We start from the raw sequence: 14,293 nt of genomic DNA, 5'->3' as shown, positions 1-14,293 counted from the left end.
AACGTTTGCAACAAAAACTTCCAGCTCGGCGAACAGAACCACAACAACATGGCACAAACTCCCAATCACAGTCAAGACAAATTAAAACAAAATGGAAAATGTTTTATGTCATTTATTAGTAAATTACACTATATTTTATCAGCCTAGGTCAACACTGAGCAACTCAAAGACCAATATCACAGATCTGATGCAGAGCAATGCTCACTCAACATGACACCAAACTCTTAAGACTGTTACTACTGCCACGTGGTTTATCCATTCCCTACAGTCATCTTTGTGAATTGCCAGATTTATACTATTAGCTGATGTCCCCCAGGTTAAATAAACAATATTTAAGAAAGTTTGAATGTGGGGTCAAGACATTGGACAAGATATATTTTCAAATATTATTCAAAGTGACAACATGAAAGGTACTGTATGTTCTTTATTGTCACACTGAATTTCGCATATACTCTACACCACCTCCGACCCAATGAAAGATACCAAGTTTCCCAGCTGTAGCATGTCCTTGAGACAATAATTTTACTATTAAGTTTCATAACATGCTGGCTACTCGATTTTAAAACAATAACTCTCTCAGATGTTGAGAGCTGGCTGCTGACCCACAGGTAAATACTCTGCACAGATTAAAGTTGACTCAAATGCTAACACCATGCTAACGTTTTTTAAATAAAATTTTAACCAGTCTGAAAACAATGTCTCAATTACTTCCGACCTCTTCCTGACACCAAATGAAAAAGGTTCTCTTCTCTCCTGTCCCCATTTTCAGACGGATGTGCATGAAAGGAAAATGTTCCTCAAGCTGACTGATTTGAATTCATCTAAGGTAAGATCATGTTGTTAAGAGCATGAAATCCATTTCAATTGGGAGCAGCTGAATCTTTTCCATGACATTTATTCAGCAAAGAAAGCAAAAGTGGAGCTGAAGGTTGCCAAATTGTAGATGGTAGTACCTTGGCCTAAAACTCAAGAAAGGTGCAGTTATTAGCAAATAATAACTTTCCATATTAGTTCCGAGAACAGAATACAAGTACATATCAAATTTTTTTCTTGACATGATTCTACTGTTCAAGTGTTAGCACCTAGTGAAGGTGTGAGTGAGGTTTCTCTTAGGACTGGAGGGGAGGAATGGGATGACAATAATGAGTTTTGAAAGAAAAACACCGATTGGAAACAATGAACTACTTGACAGTGTCAACATGGGTGTAGATCAACTAAATTCACCAAAGCTGGCAAATCTCACCTAAAGGGCTGCCATTCCTTGAATCAGTTCATAGTAGGCAGCTTGCAGAGCTTGGAAAACACACCAAAATGTCTGTAAATTATGAGTCAAGAAATCAAGAGCACAGGAAAAGAGCTATCTATATTTATGATGATCTTCGGGCACATTAATTCAACAGATGTAACAACGGTGTAAAATTGTTGCAGATTAGTACTTCTACTGAACTCGCAGTGGAAATTCAGAGATCGGCTTCTCTGTTTTCGGTGAGTGTGCAAAAATATCTGGAAAAGGGTGCCACACACCACTTCCATTTGTTATCACCGAAGGTAAACAAAGTTTGATATGGATTTACAAAATGTTCAGACAATGAACTGTACCTCATGGCAACTTTTCATAATTTATTTAAGTTCATGTCTGGTAGGTTTAAATACTGTAAGGATCCTCCCTGCTGCAATCCCGCATTTAAATTTTAACTCATGGGAGAAGCTTGCAGCTGCAGTGAGGCAGGATCCAGACTGAGACACACAGGGTAATGATAAGCTACATCTACTATGCCCAACTCTAAGCAATACAGAATCATGGGGGGGGGTTGGAACATGCCAATGAGCAACGCTTAAAAAAAAGTTTTGAAAATGCAGCAGGGGTAATACAGCATTTTTGTGCACCATAAAAAGTTTTTTCAAACTGAAAAGAAAGTAATGCCAAAGGTAGTAAAAAAAAAGGTCAAAACAAATTGGAAACACATCTTTGGAAAAACTAAAGAAAGGAAATTAACATACAATTTTAAACAGGAACAGACTAAACAAACCCACAGCATTTATGTTCCACGTGAACCTCCACTCATCCAACTTCAGCTAATCTATTTTCTCCTTCACATATATCTGACTTCCCCAGAAATAAATCTTTACTAGTTGCTTCAACTACGTGCTGTGATAGGGGACTCCATATTCCAATAATTCTATGGAAACTGAAACCTCTCCTGTACTTCCTACTAGATTAATTAGTGACTATTTTCATATTTATGACTAGTTCTGTTCTCCCCAAGTGGAAACAGCTTTCCTATATCCCACCCATCAAACCTTTATGTAACGTTGTGACAACTATCACTTCACCAACAAGCACTCTCTTCTCCAGAGAAGCAGCTTCTTGATAAATATGTACCTGTCAAGGACGGAGAAAGGGATCGAGCAAGGGAGCTGTGGTTTAATAAAGCCAGGTGCCGGCAGGTGGGATGAGATTGGGTTGGGATATCTGGACGTGTTGGATCGAAGGGTCTGTTTCCATGCTGTACATCTCTATGACGCTAAGTTGAATCTCTTGTCAAGAGGAAGGCGGCGGCTTATGTTAGGATGAGGCGTGAAGGCTCAGTTAGAGCACTTGTGAGTTACATGTTACCCAGGAAGGTCTTAACCAGAGAGTTAAGGAGAGCCAGGAGGGAACATGAGAAGTCTTTGGAAGGTAGAATCAAGGAAAAACCTAAAGCTTTCTATAGATATGTCAGGAATAAAAGACTGACTAGAGTAAAATTAAGGTCAGGGTTAGAGTAGTGCTGGAAAAGCACCGCAGGTCAAGCAGCATCCGAGGAGCAGGAAAATCGATGTTTCGGGCAAAAGCCCTTCATCAGGAATGAAGGGCTTTTCCAGCACCACTCTAATCTAGACGCTGGTTTCCAGTAGTGCTCACTTTTGACTAAAATGAAGGTCAGTCAAGGGCAGTAGTGGGAAATTGTGTGTGGAGTCCGAGGGGACAGGAGAGGCACTAAATGAATATCTTTTGTATGGAAAAAGACAATGCTGTCGAGGAGAATACTGAGATACAGGCTATCAGACTAGACGGAATTGAGATTCATAAGGAGATGGTGCTGACAATTCTCGCAAGTATGAAAATTAATAAGTCCCCTGAGGCAGATGGGGTTTATCTGGGAAGAGAGGAGATTGCAGAACCTTTGGCTTGGATCTTTATGTCATCATTGCCTACAGGAATAGTGCCAGAAAACTGGAGGATAGCAAATGGGCGGCACGGTGGCACAGTGGTTAGCACTGCTGCCTCACAGCGCCAGAGACCCGGGTTCAATTCCCGACTCAGGCGACTGACTGTGTGGAGTTTGCACGTTCTCCCAGTGTCTGCGTGGGTTTCCTCCGGGTGCTCCGGTTTCCTCCCACAATCCAAAAAATGTGCGGGTCAGGTGAATTGGCCATGCTAAATTGCCCGTAGTGTTAGGTTAAAGGGGTAAATGTAGGGGTATGGGTGGGTTGCGCTTCGGCGGGTCGGTGTGGACTTGTTGGGCCGAAGGGCCTGTTTCCATACTGTAAGTAATCTAATCTAATCTAATCTAATCTAATCAAATGTTGCCCTCTTGTTCAAAAAGGGGAGCAGGGACAACCCTGGTAATTATAGACCACTGAGCCTTACTTTGGCTGTGGGTAAGCATTGGAAAGGACTAAAAGAGATAGGATTATAAGATATAGGATTTATAATCATCTAGAAAGAAATAACTTGATTAGGGATAGTCGCCACAGTTTTGTGAAGGGTGGGTCGTGCCCTGAGTTCTTTGAGAAGGTGACCAAACAGGTGGATGAAGGTAAAGTGTTTGATAAGGTTCCCCATAGCAGGCTATTGCAGAAAATACAGAGGCATGGCATTGAGGATGATTTAGCAGTTTGGATCAGAAATTGGCTAGCTGAAAGAAGACAGAGGGTGGTGGTTCATGGGAAATGTTCATCTTGGAGTTCAGTTACTAGTGGCATACCGCATGGATCTTTTGGAGCCACTGCTGTTTGTCATTTATGACTCTGAGGGCATAGAAGGATGGGTTAGTAAATTTGCGGATGACACTAAGGTTGGTTGAGCTCTGGACAGTGTTGAAGGATGTTGCAGGTTACAGAGGGGCATAGATAAGCTGCAGGGCTGGGCTGAGAGGTGGCAAATGGAGTTTAACGTGGAAAAGTGAGAGATGATTCATATTGGAAAGAGTAACAGGAATACAGAGCACTGGGCTAATGGCAAGACTTTTGGTAGGGTGGAAGAGCAGAGTGATCTCAGTATCCATGTACATTGATCCTTGAAAGTTGGCGCCCAGGTTGATAGGGTTGTTAAGAAGACATACTTTCTGTTAACCTTTACTGGTAGAGGAATCGAGTTTCGCAGCCATGAGATCATACTGCAGCTCTACAAAACTCTGGTGCAGCTGCACTTATAATATTGCTTACAGTTCTGGTCACGGCTTTATACAAAGGACATGGAAGCGTTGGAAAGGATGCAGAAGAGATTTACCAGGTTATTACCTGGTATGGAGGGAAGGTCTCATGAGGAAAGGCTGAGGGACTTGAGGCTGTTTTCGTTAGAGAAGAAGGTTGAGAGATGACTTAATAGAGACATACAAGATGATCAGAGAGTTAAATAGGGTGGACAATGAGAGTCTTTCTCCTTGGATGGTGATGGCTAGCATGAGGGGACATAGCTTTAAGTTGAGGGATAATAGATATAGGATAGTTGACAGAGATAGTTTCTTTACTCAGAGCAATAACGGTGTGACACGCCCTGCCTGCAAAAGTAGTAGATGTGCCAACTTTGAGGGCATTTAAATGGTCATTAGATAAACATACAGATCACAATGGAATAGTGTAGGTTAGATGGGTGGCAGACTGGTTTCACAGGTTGGCACAACATCAGAGTGCTGAAGGGTCTATACTGCGTTGTAATGTTCTATGTTTCTTGATAGATACAATCTCAGTTCCAATAGTACTTTCTTTTGTACATTCAGTTCTGCAATATCCTTTTTAATAGTCTGGAGACCTGAATTCCATATAGTACACATTGTGATCTATTTGCGATTCTTCCCACATTTTAGAAAATTTCTCTTTTTTTGAATTCTGACCCTATAGCAGTGATTCCCAATGTTTTGTTTGCTTTATTCTAAACTGACCTTATTATCCTCGGTAACTACTGAGCGCTTTTTATTACCTGCAATCAGTTTCCTTTGTGCCGCTGTGTAAGAGGCTATTTTTGCAGAAACGTCTTTTTTTATTATTAAAATGTACCACCTTACAGGATCTACATGGAAACTCATTTGCCAAGTACACACACATGCTGACAGATTGCAGTAAATTCAAACCAACCAACCAATTTAACAAAGCTTTATAAATTTAGCTTCAGTTAACTCAAGAGCTTTTGGCCACAGTCAACTCTGCAGACCTTTTACTCAAAACATTATAAAACTGGTTTACTTACCATCCAACCTTGGACCACCTCCATATCTAGCATAGAAGATATCAGCTGCTTTCTGAGAAATCCTTTTGACATCACAGATTTTATCAGGAATAAGTCTGTTATGTGCACACAGGTGGCAAGAATTATCAATTGGTTTTGTTACTGCCGAGTCATCCAGCCACTTCCGTAACCAGTCCACTGGTAGAAATTCATAGTGCTCATCTAAAACAAAAAAAATCCAGAAACTTTACACTAGCAAACATTTAACTAGCTACTTTAATGAGACATATGAAATAAAGTTTTCAGATAATCTTCAGCAGGTATACAGGCAGTGTTCATTTGTGCAGGAAACAATAAGTGCAGGCGGCTGTGTACATGTGACAGACTGAGTGACCACATTTACTGTCGTAATTCATACTGCAAACTCAAACTTAATAAACGGTTATTTGGGAGACACCTCAATGGACTGGTCACACTTGGAACTTTATATTGCATGTCATGCTTGCGGAAGACATGGTTAAGATTTTAAAAAAAGTTTACACCATTACTGGTAGTATGCTTTGGGGAAGGGGGATGGTGGCAAAGAGACATAATAGCTGATTGCAACATGATTTACTGAGACATATACTGAGATGGAAAACATTTCATTAAGTTTGCCCCCTTCCATTCCAGCATGATGCAATAATAATGGATTGTTGACTATCAACCTCCAGTATTTGAGACACAGGAGATGAAAAGAACTCGGTTGATACAAAGCAATGGGAATTATAGATGCAAAGTGACCGAGGCCTTCCAAACGTACTACACTTCCCACATTGCCTCTCAAATTATTACAGGAAACAAGTCCTGCCCAAATCTTCTGAGGAGCGGCAATACAAAATAGGAAAATTAGACTATTTGATCTCAAGTGGTCACAGCTTGTCTGCTCATGTTTCAAATTCCATATTCTTATCTAACCCTGATAACCCTTGATTCCCTGCCTAACCTCTCCACCTCTGTCTTAAATATATTTAATGACCCTGCCTCCTCCACCTTTCAGAAAAAAAAATTCTCATCTTTGTCCTGGAAGGGCACCTAGTTTTAAAACGTTATCCTCTGGTTCTGGATTGACCTACAAGAGGAAACATCTTTTCTATGTTCACCTTGTCAAGGCCACTTAGGATCTTAAAAGCTTCAATTCCGCACATTTCTAAACTCCAGTACATTCAACCTTTTCTCAAAAGAGAATCCACTCATTTCAGCTAACAATGGAATAAACCACTTCTGGACTGGCTCCAGTGTGTTTACTTCCAATAAATATACAAAAACTGTGCAGCATATTGAGTTGTGGTCTCACCAATGCTCCGCAAAACTGAAGCATAACATCCTTAAATTGAAGTCAATCTCTTTTTCTTAATTCACAGATGGGACATGTGTCATTGGCTAGCCAATTTTTATTAGCTGCCAGTGAGAAGGTGATGGTGAGCTGCCTTCTTGAACCGATGCTGCGTATATTTGGTAGGTAGACTCTCAATTCCACTTGGGAGGAAATTCCAGGCTTTGCACCATGACAGTGGAAGAATGGCAATATATTTCCAAGTCAAAATGGTGAACGATTTGGAGGGAACTTGTAGGAAGTGGTGTTCGCCTGTATCTGCTGCCCTTGTCCTTGTGGATGGAAGTGGTTAAGAGTTTGGAAGTTGCTATCTAAGAATTTTTGGTGAATTTCTGCAGTACATTTTGCTGATGGCACACACTATTTCTACTGAGTGCCGATGAAAAAAAAGTGGATACTTGTGGATCTGGTGCGAATCAAGCATGCAGCTTTGTCCTGGGTGGTGCCAAATTTCTTGAGTATCGTTGGAGCTGCACCCATCCATGCAAATGGGGAGTATTTCATCACACTCCTGACTTGCGATGGTACTTGATGGGCAGGATTTAGGGACTCAGGAGGGGAGTCTCTCATTTCAGCGTTCCTAGCTTAAGACATGCCATTGTAGCTACTGTGCTTATGTGGTGAGTCCAGTTGCATTTCTGGTCAATGGTAACCCCCCCCCAGGATATTGGTTGTGGGGAACTCACCAATCATAACAACATTGAATGACAAATGGCAGTGGTTAGATTGTCTCCTATTGGAAATGGTCATTGTCTGGCATGAATGTTGCTTGCCAGTTGTTAGTCCAAACCTGGTTGTTGTCCAGATTTTGTTGTATTTGAATATAGGCTGCTTCAGTATTTGAGGAGTCATGCATGGTGCTGATGGAGGGAAAGTCTTGATGAATTAGCTAAAGATGGCTGGGCCGAGGACATTTCCCTGAGGAACTCGTGCAGAGATCTCTTGGAGCGGAGATGACAGCTCTCCAATAACCACCTCCAATTCTTTGTGCCAGATATGACTTCAATCAGTAGAAACAGTTTTCCCCCTAATTCCCATTGATTCCAGGTTTGCTAGCATTCCTTGATACTACACAGTCGAATGCAGCCTTGATGTCAAGGCTGTCACTCTCACCTCACCTCTGGAATTTAGCTCTTTTGTCCATTTTCAAACAAGGCTGTAATGAGGTTACGTGCTGATTGGCCTGGCAGAACCCAAACTTGGCATCACTGGCAGGGTGGAGAAGATAACTGATCTTCTTAACTAGCTCAGTGAAAGTGCCCCAGTTTCACCTTGATACCTCACACTCACTATCTCCGCTACTGAACCTACCATTTCCTGCAACATCTTCCCCACTCATTCTCATCCTCACTAACATCTGACCCTGACTAACTCAAGTCTCTTTTGCACAGCCTATTCACCCCCTCAGGGCATCTGCACACATGCACCAAAAGTAACAGCTTGCCACCCACCTTTCTCTCCCTCACCCACTATGTGCAGAGTTTCCTGACTCAGATCACTCTGAGCAGCTAACTGACCATGTCCAAGTACCTGTACAGGTCATTCTGCTATAATGCGCGTTTCATTAATGTGAATTCGTGACTGACAAATTGGGGACTGTTTCTAAAGCGCCAACTTTAAAGTGTGTATTGGTTATAACACGATTCCCATCCCATTAGTTTAAATGGTACTGCTATTACACAATTTTCTTACACCATGGATTGCATGAGCACGAATCAACTGCGTTATAGCAGAACTGACTGCACTGGTGATTCTTTTGCAGTTGGTTACCATAGTGATTAGTCACAGACAGAGTCTGCTTGTATTCTTTAACATCTAAACATATTTTTTAAACAACAAAGAGAAAAAAGCTCTTAATATAAAATAACAAAGCCAAGTTTCAAACTGCTCCTCAACACTATCCTTTTACTATTAGTCAATTCCAGTGAAATTTCACTCTTGTCTCAACACTAAGCTTTTAAATTAACAGATTGCTCGCAGCTTCTTGTCCTCAGGCTGTAGAGACATTTTCACAATACTTTTCCAAGTCCACTAGAAAAAATATTTCACAATACTCTTCAAGAAGCTCTTCACGAGCCGACTGATCACGTGACACCGACTGGAGACCAGTCCTCCGCGCACCACGACACCTCGTGCCTGGGATGAGAATCATGTAACAGCGGATGGGAGCTCGCTTCATATTTTTAAAAAAAAAGGTCGGCAATTCACAAATCATGTTTAATAAGCTCGCATTGTAGGGGAACTACCTGTACTGTGTACAGTTCTGGTCGCTCTGTTACAGAAAGAATATTGTTAAACTGGAGAAGGTTCAGAAAAGATGGACTAGGATGCTGCTAGAACTGGAATGTTTGAGTTATAAGGAGATGCTGTATAGGCTGGGACTTCTTTCACTGGAGTGTGGGAGGTTGAGGGGCGACCTTATAGGAGGTTTATAAAATCATAGATAAGGTGAATAGCAACAGTCTTTTCCCTGGGATGGGAGAGTTCAAAACTAGGGGGCACATTTTTAAGGCGAGAGGAGAAAGATTTAAAAAAAGAGAATCTTGCAACGTCTTTTTAAAAACACAGAGGGTGGCTTGCATATGGAATGAACTGCCAGAGGAAATGGTAGATGCAGGTACAGTTACAACATGTAAAAATCATTTGGATGGTACATGAATAGAAAGGTTTCAGAGGGATAGGGGCCAAATGCATTCAAATGGGACTAGTTTAGTTTGAGAAACTTGGTCAGCATGGAAGAGTTAGACTGAAGAGTCTGTGTTGCTCCAAGACTAAAATAAATCCAACGGACATTGATAGGCTAGATAACAGGTCAAAGTATGGCAAATAGAATTTAATGTGTTAAGTCTGAAAATGCCCGATCTCGGAAGCTAAGCAGACTCAGGCCTTGTTAGTACTTGGATGGGAGACCGCCTGGGAATACCAGGTGCAGTAGGCTTTTACGGGGCGGCATGGTGGCTCAGTGGTTAGCACTGCTGCCTCACAGCACCAGGGTCCCAGGTTCGATTCCAACCTTGGGCGACTGTCTTGTTTGGAGTTTGCACATTCTCCCAGTGTCTGCGTGGGTTTCCTCTGGGTGCTCTGGTTTCCTCCCACAGTCCAAAGATGTGCAGATCAGGTTAAGTGACCATGCCAAATGGCCCATAGTGTTCGGTGCATTTGTCAGAGGGAAGTGGGTCTGGGTGGGTTACTCTTCGGAGGGTCGGTGTGCACTTGTTGGGCTGAAGGGCCTGCTTTCACATTGTAGGGAATCTAATCTAATCAAAGCATGAAGTTATATATTTTGGTTAGAAAAATGAAAAGACAAGTTATTATTTATATGGAGAGAAACTTCACAATCTGGATGCCCTCATTCATAAGTTGCAGAAAGCCTGTGTGCAGGTGTGGCATGTAATAGAGAGAACAGACAGAATCTCTAAATTTATTGCTAACCTGATAGACTATAAAAGCAGGGACATATTGTTGCAATGAGACAAAGCATTGGTGAGACCACTGCTGGAATCCAGTTTCTTACTAGAGAAAGGATGTAACTGCATTTGACGCAGTTTGGAGAAGGTTCACTTAATTCCAGAGACGAAAAGGTGAGATTGAGTGGTTTTGCCAGAGTTTAGAAGGATGAAAGGAGATTTATTTGCAATATCTAAGGTGGCAGAGAGGACTGACAATGAAGGCGCAGAACAAATACTCTCGCTTGTGAAGCAACCTAGTAAGTTAGGCTATAATTTAGGCTAATGGGTGGCAGATTTAAAACAAATGATGAATTACTTCTCTGAAAGGGTACTGAATCTGTAGAATTTTCTATTCGAGCATGGCGGACACTGGGACACTGACTACATTTGAGGAGAGACACAGATTTTTAATTAGATGTGGATTGAGAATTATGGTGAGATGACAGGAAGAGAGAATTGAGGCCAAGATTAGATCGGCCGTGATTGGAGAAAATAGTGGAGCAGGCACGAGGGATGAAATTGCCCAGTCCTAGTTCTTAAGTTTTTAACAGGATAGCAAACTTAACATAGTTTGTTGCTTACCTTTATGAAGCAGAGGAATCTTATGAGGTGAATTTTCAATACACCAAAGGATATTTGGAGAAAGTGGGAATATGGCATTGGAATGGAGGATAAGCTATGAGCCCACCTAATGGCAGAGGATGCTCAAAGGGCTGGATTTGCCTACACCGGTCAAGTTTTTTATGTTTCTTACTAACCATCTTCTGGAAATCCAAGTGCAGTAATTCTACACATTCCTCTTAATGCAAAGTACATGTTATGCCTTCGAATAACTCCACTAATTGGTTGAACATTATTTCCCCTTGGCCGATTCTGTTGGTTAACTTTCCAGATTCCCTTCAAGTTTTCCAAGTGCATAGCTATATTCTCTTGGATCAATTCTAGCACCTTTCTCACAACAGAAATCAAGATAACTAGTCTACTGTATCCTGTTTGCTGCCACCTTTCCTGAATTGAGGTGAGATTTGCTATTTTTCAGTCTGATGGAACAAAGCAACTTTAGAAAATTAAGTTAAAAATCACACAACACCAGGTTATAGTCCAACAGGTTTAATTGGAAGCACACGAGCTTTCGGAGCGACGCTTCTTCATCAGGTGATTGTCACAATCACCTGATGAAGGAGCGTCACTCCGAAAGCTCGTGTGCTTCCAATTAAACCTGTTGGACTATAACCTGGTGTCGTGTGATTTTTAACTTTGTACACCCCAGTCCAACACCGGCATCTCCGAATCATGACTACTTTAGAAAATTAACACCACATCTACTACCTCATTAACAATCTCTCGAGACCCATCGATCACCTCTGCCATTTCTTTATTATCTACTATAAACTCCACTTTCTCACCCTCTGGAGGACCAACACTCACTTATTAATTTTTCCTTTCTTTAAAAACATACCTACACAAACTCTTGCTATCTGTTCTTATTTTCTGAGCTAGCTTGCTTTCAGTCCAATTTCTTGATTAACCTTTTAGTCACTTGCTGCCATCACTTATGTCTTGACCAATATTATGGCCAACACTCATCTTTGCCCGATTTCATGTTTTTCCTTACATTTGAGGCTTTCATTAACTTTAGTTAACCAAAGATGGTAAGTCTTCTCTTAAGAACTTTGCATAGTCAGAGTACATTTATTCCAAGTACTCTGTTAAAAAAAAATTCCCTTAAACACTATGCATCTATGGTCTGACTTTAGCTTAGTATCATCACAACGCTAGTCCCTTTCTTCCTAAAAGCCGTTCCTTGGTTCAAGGAGACTCTGTCCTTGATTTTCTTTCAGAGGGGCAATAAACTGGGCCGGGGTCCAATCAGTCTGGTTTGGTACATAGATGAAAAGGATTTAGAGAAGCCTTTTGTTTATATGTAAACAGATGAGACTTCAGGCTAAAGTGGTCATGCTTTAGAAGTATAAAGAGAGGGGACTGGTCAGCTCTATAGCTGGGCTGAGCTGGCTTTAGTTCAGTCTTGAACTGGGAAGTTCAACAGGGAGCTGCGTGGAAACTTTCTCTCTCTTTTCTGCCCTTCAACTTCAACCTATAAGCGTGTTCCATTTATACTGGGTTTTAAAGGGAGTTGGCTTATTGGGACTGTTGTGTATATCCGGAACAGCATAATTAAGTCTAGTTGGATATGTTGAGCTCTGTAGAGGTTCTTTGTTCTGTTCTTTGTGTTTCATTGTGTAATTTTGTGACTAAATTTTTGTCTGTTTTAAAATCTAGTAGTCAACTGAGCTAGCTTACTCTGGGTAATTGTCACAGTACGCTTACCGAAACAAATTGCAAAATTATGGTCTGGGGCTGCCTGCTTAAGAATGTTTTGAGTGGTCTGGCCTAGTCCATAACAGTATGCCAGTTCACTTTAGTGAGCTCAGCTTTCATGCCCATATAATTGCCCTCATTTAGATTTAAAATACTAGTCGTAGACCCAACCTTTTCCCTACTATTCCTTGTCTTCCTCCAAGCCAATTCCACAACTGGACCTCCAAACTGTTCTACAAATGCCATCCTTAATTTACAGTGCTAACCCTCCTTTAACAATTTTTCTAATTTTCATGAATGTTACTCACCCCGAATATTGTGTCTTCCTGAAGCCACGTCTCTATAATGGCTTTCAAATTGTCTATATTTACTTCAATGTTGCTATCACTTCATTTACTTTGATTGGAATGCTATGCACGTATAGAATCTTTAGTTTTGCCTTCTTTCTATCTTCTTAACATCTTCTCCAGTGCTATTCCACCCCCCCCCACCCGCCCTTTCCCTCCCTTTAACCCTAATTGCCCATACCCATGCCGCCCAAATGTTTTCACTCAGAACAGTTCAAAACTCGGGGTCACTAACATGCATTCGCCATTGACCAGGACATGGCAGCATCAATGCAGCTTTGAGAATTGCAAATCTTAGTAAGAAATGAGTGAAGCTAAATTATTTCTGTTTCTCTTTGAAACAAGATTAGGCTTTGATTTTGGTGTATTAATAATGGGAATGCCAACAGCATTCAAAGTTATTACAGGGCAAATAGATAGCTTGCTAACTCTTAGCAAAACCGTGTGAAATGCAAATTCAGAAGCTGTCAATGATAATCTACTCCTCTAGAGACTATGCTATTGAAGTTTTTACCAAATAAATCTGCACATATATCACTGTCATGGAACGAACTTAAGGCAGCGACAAAAGTCACACTGAAGACAGATGAAAAAAAGGTTAGTGAGACCGTTGAGGTACAAACAGTTTTCCTTTTAAATGGCATACCACCACCCTCTCTAGCCCAGAAAAGCTAAAAAGCATGGAATCTCCTTCCCCAAAAGAACATTCAATGTTTCTTTAAGTAAGCATTTCTGTTTTTTTTCCTTTGCCTCTCCTACAATCGTGTGTATAATCTTTATGTCGCTTTCTATACAATTATTTAAATATAACTTATACTTCCCATTCTTTATTCCCTTGCTTGAAGGCTGTGTCACTATGTGGATTCCTCAATTTGATTAATTATAATTAAAAACAAATACGATGTGAAAAAAGTCACTTACATTTGAATGGATAAACCTCACCTTTTTATGGCAAGTTTCGTGGGTAACAAGAAAGTATTGCAATGCCATGGTCCTGATGTATTTGAAAGCACAGTCTCGCAGTGATATCCTGGGACAACAGGCTTATGAAGAAGCAGGTCATATCAGGCAGCAATAACAATTTTCTGGGCAGGAGCAGTCACTAGATGCTACAATTTGACTTTCTCTTTAATAACAGTGAGCGGCATTAGAATAACTTTTCCTCCTATCACAAAAACTTCAGGCCTTCATATATAAAAGGAAGAACACTGACTCTCAATCAATAATTGACATTTTTCTATCTAATTTCACTTGTCTACTCATTCGGCAGCATATATCACTAAATTAGTCAATCAAGATTAGGGATTGGACTAATACTCCCCTTACCTAGCAGAGAATAATTGAGCAAGACAGAGCTCAACGGCCTCCACTG

The 14,293-nt window shown here is 40.9% G+C and overlaps 1 protein-coding gene across 2 annotated transcripts in view; it reads right to left on the bottom strand.

Annotated features, from left to right (window-relative positions):
* usp48 (ubiquitin specific peptidase 48) overlaps positions 1-14,293 on the bottom strand; it is a 130,935-nt gene that overhangs the window by 48,529 nt on the left and 68,113 nt on the right. For both annotated transcript variants that reach the window (XM_043675526.2, XM_087980644.1), the window contains one exon: positions 5,453-5,653. In XM_043675526.2, the coding sequence (XP_043531461.1) occupies positions 5,453-5,653 (201 nt within the window). The remainder of the gene's footprint in view (positions 1-5,452; positions 5,654-14,293) is intronic.

The sequence above is a fragment of the Chiloscyllium plagiosum genome, unplaced genomic scaffold (assembly GCF_037043375.1).
Source record: "Chiloscyllium plagiosum isolate Xiang-an unplaced genomic scaffold, Cpla_swu_hap1 HiC_scaffold_37, whole genome shotgun sequence".
Classification (NCBI taxonomy): domain Eukaryota; kingdom Metazoa; phylum Chordata; class Chondrichthyes; order Orectolobiformes; family Hemiscylliidae; genus Chiloscyllium; species Chiloscyllium plagiosum.
The sequence above is the reverse complement of the archived record's forward strand: the minus strand, read 5'-3'. Positions and strand labels throughout refer to the sequence as shown.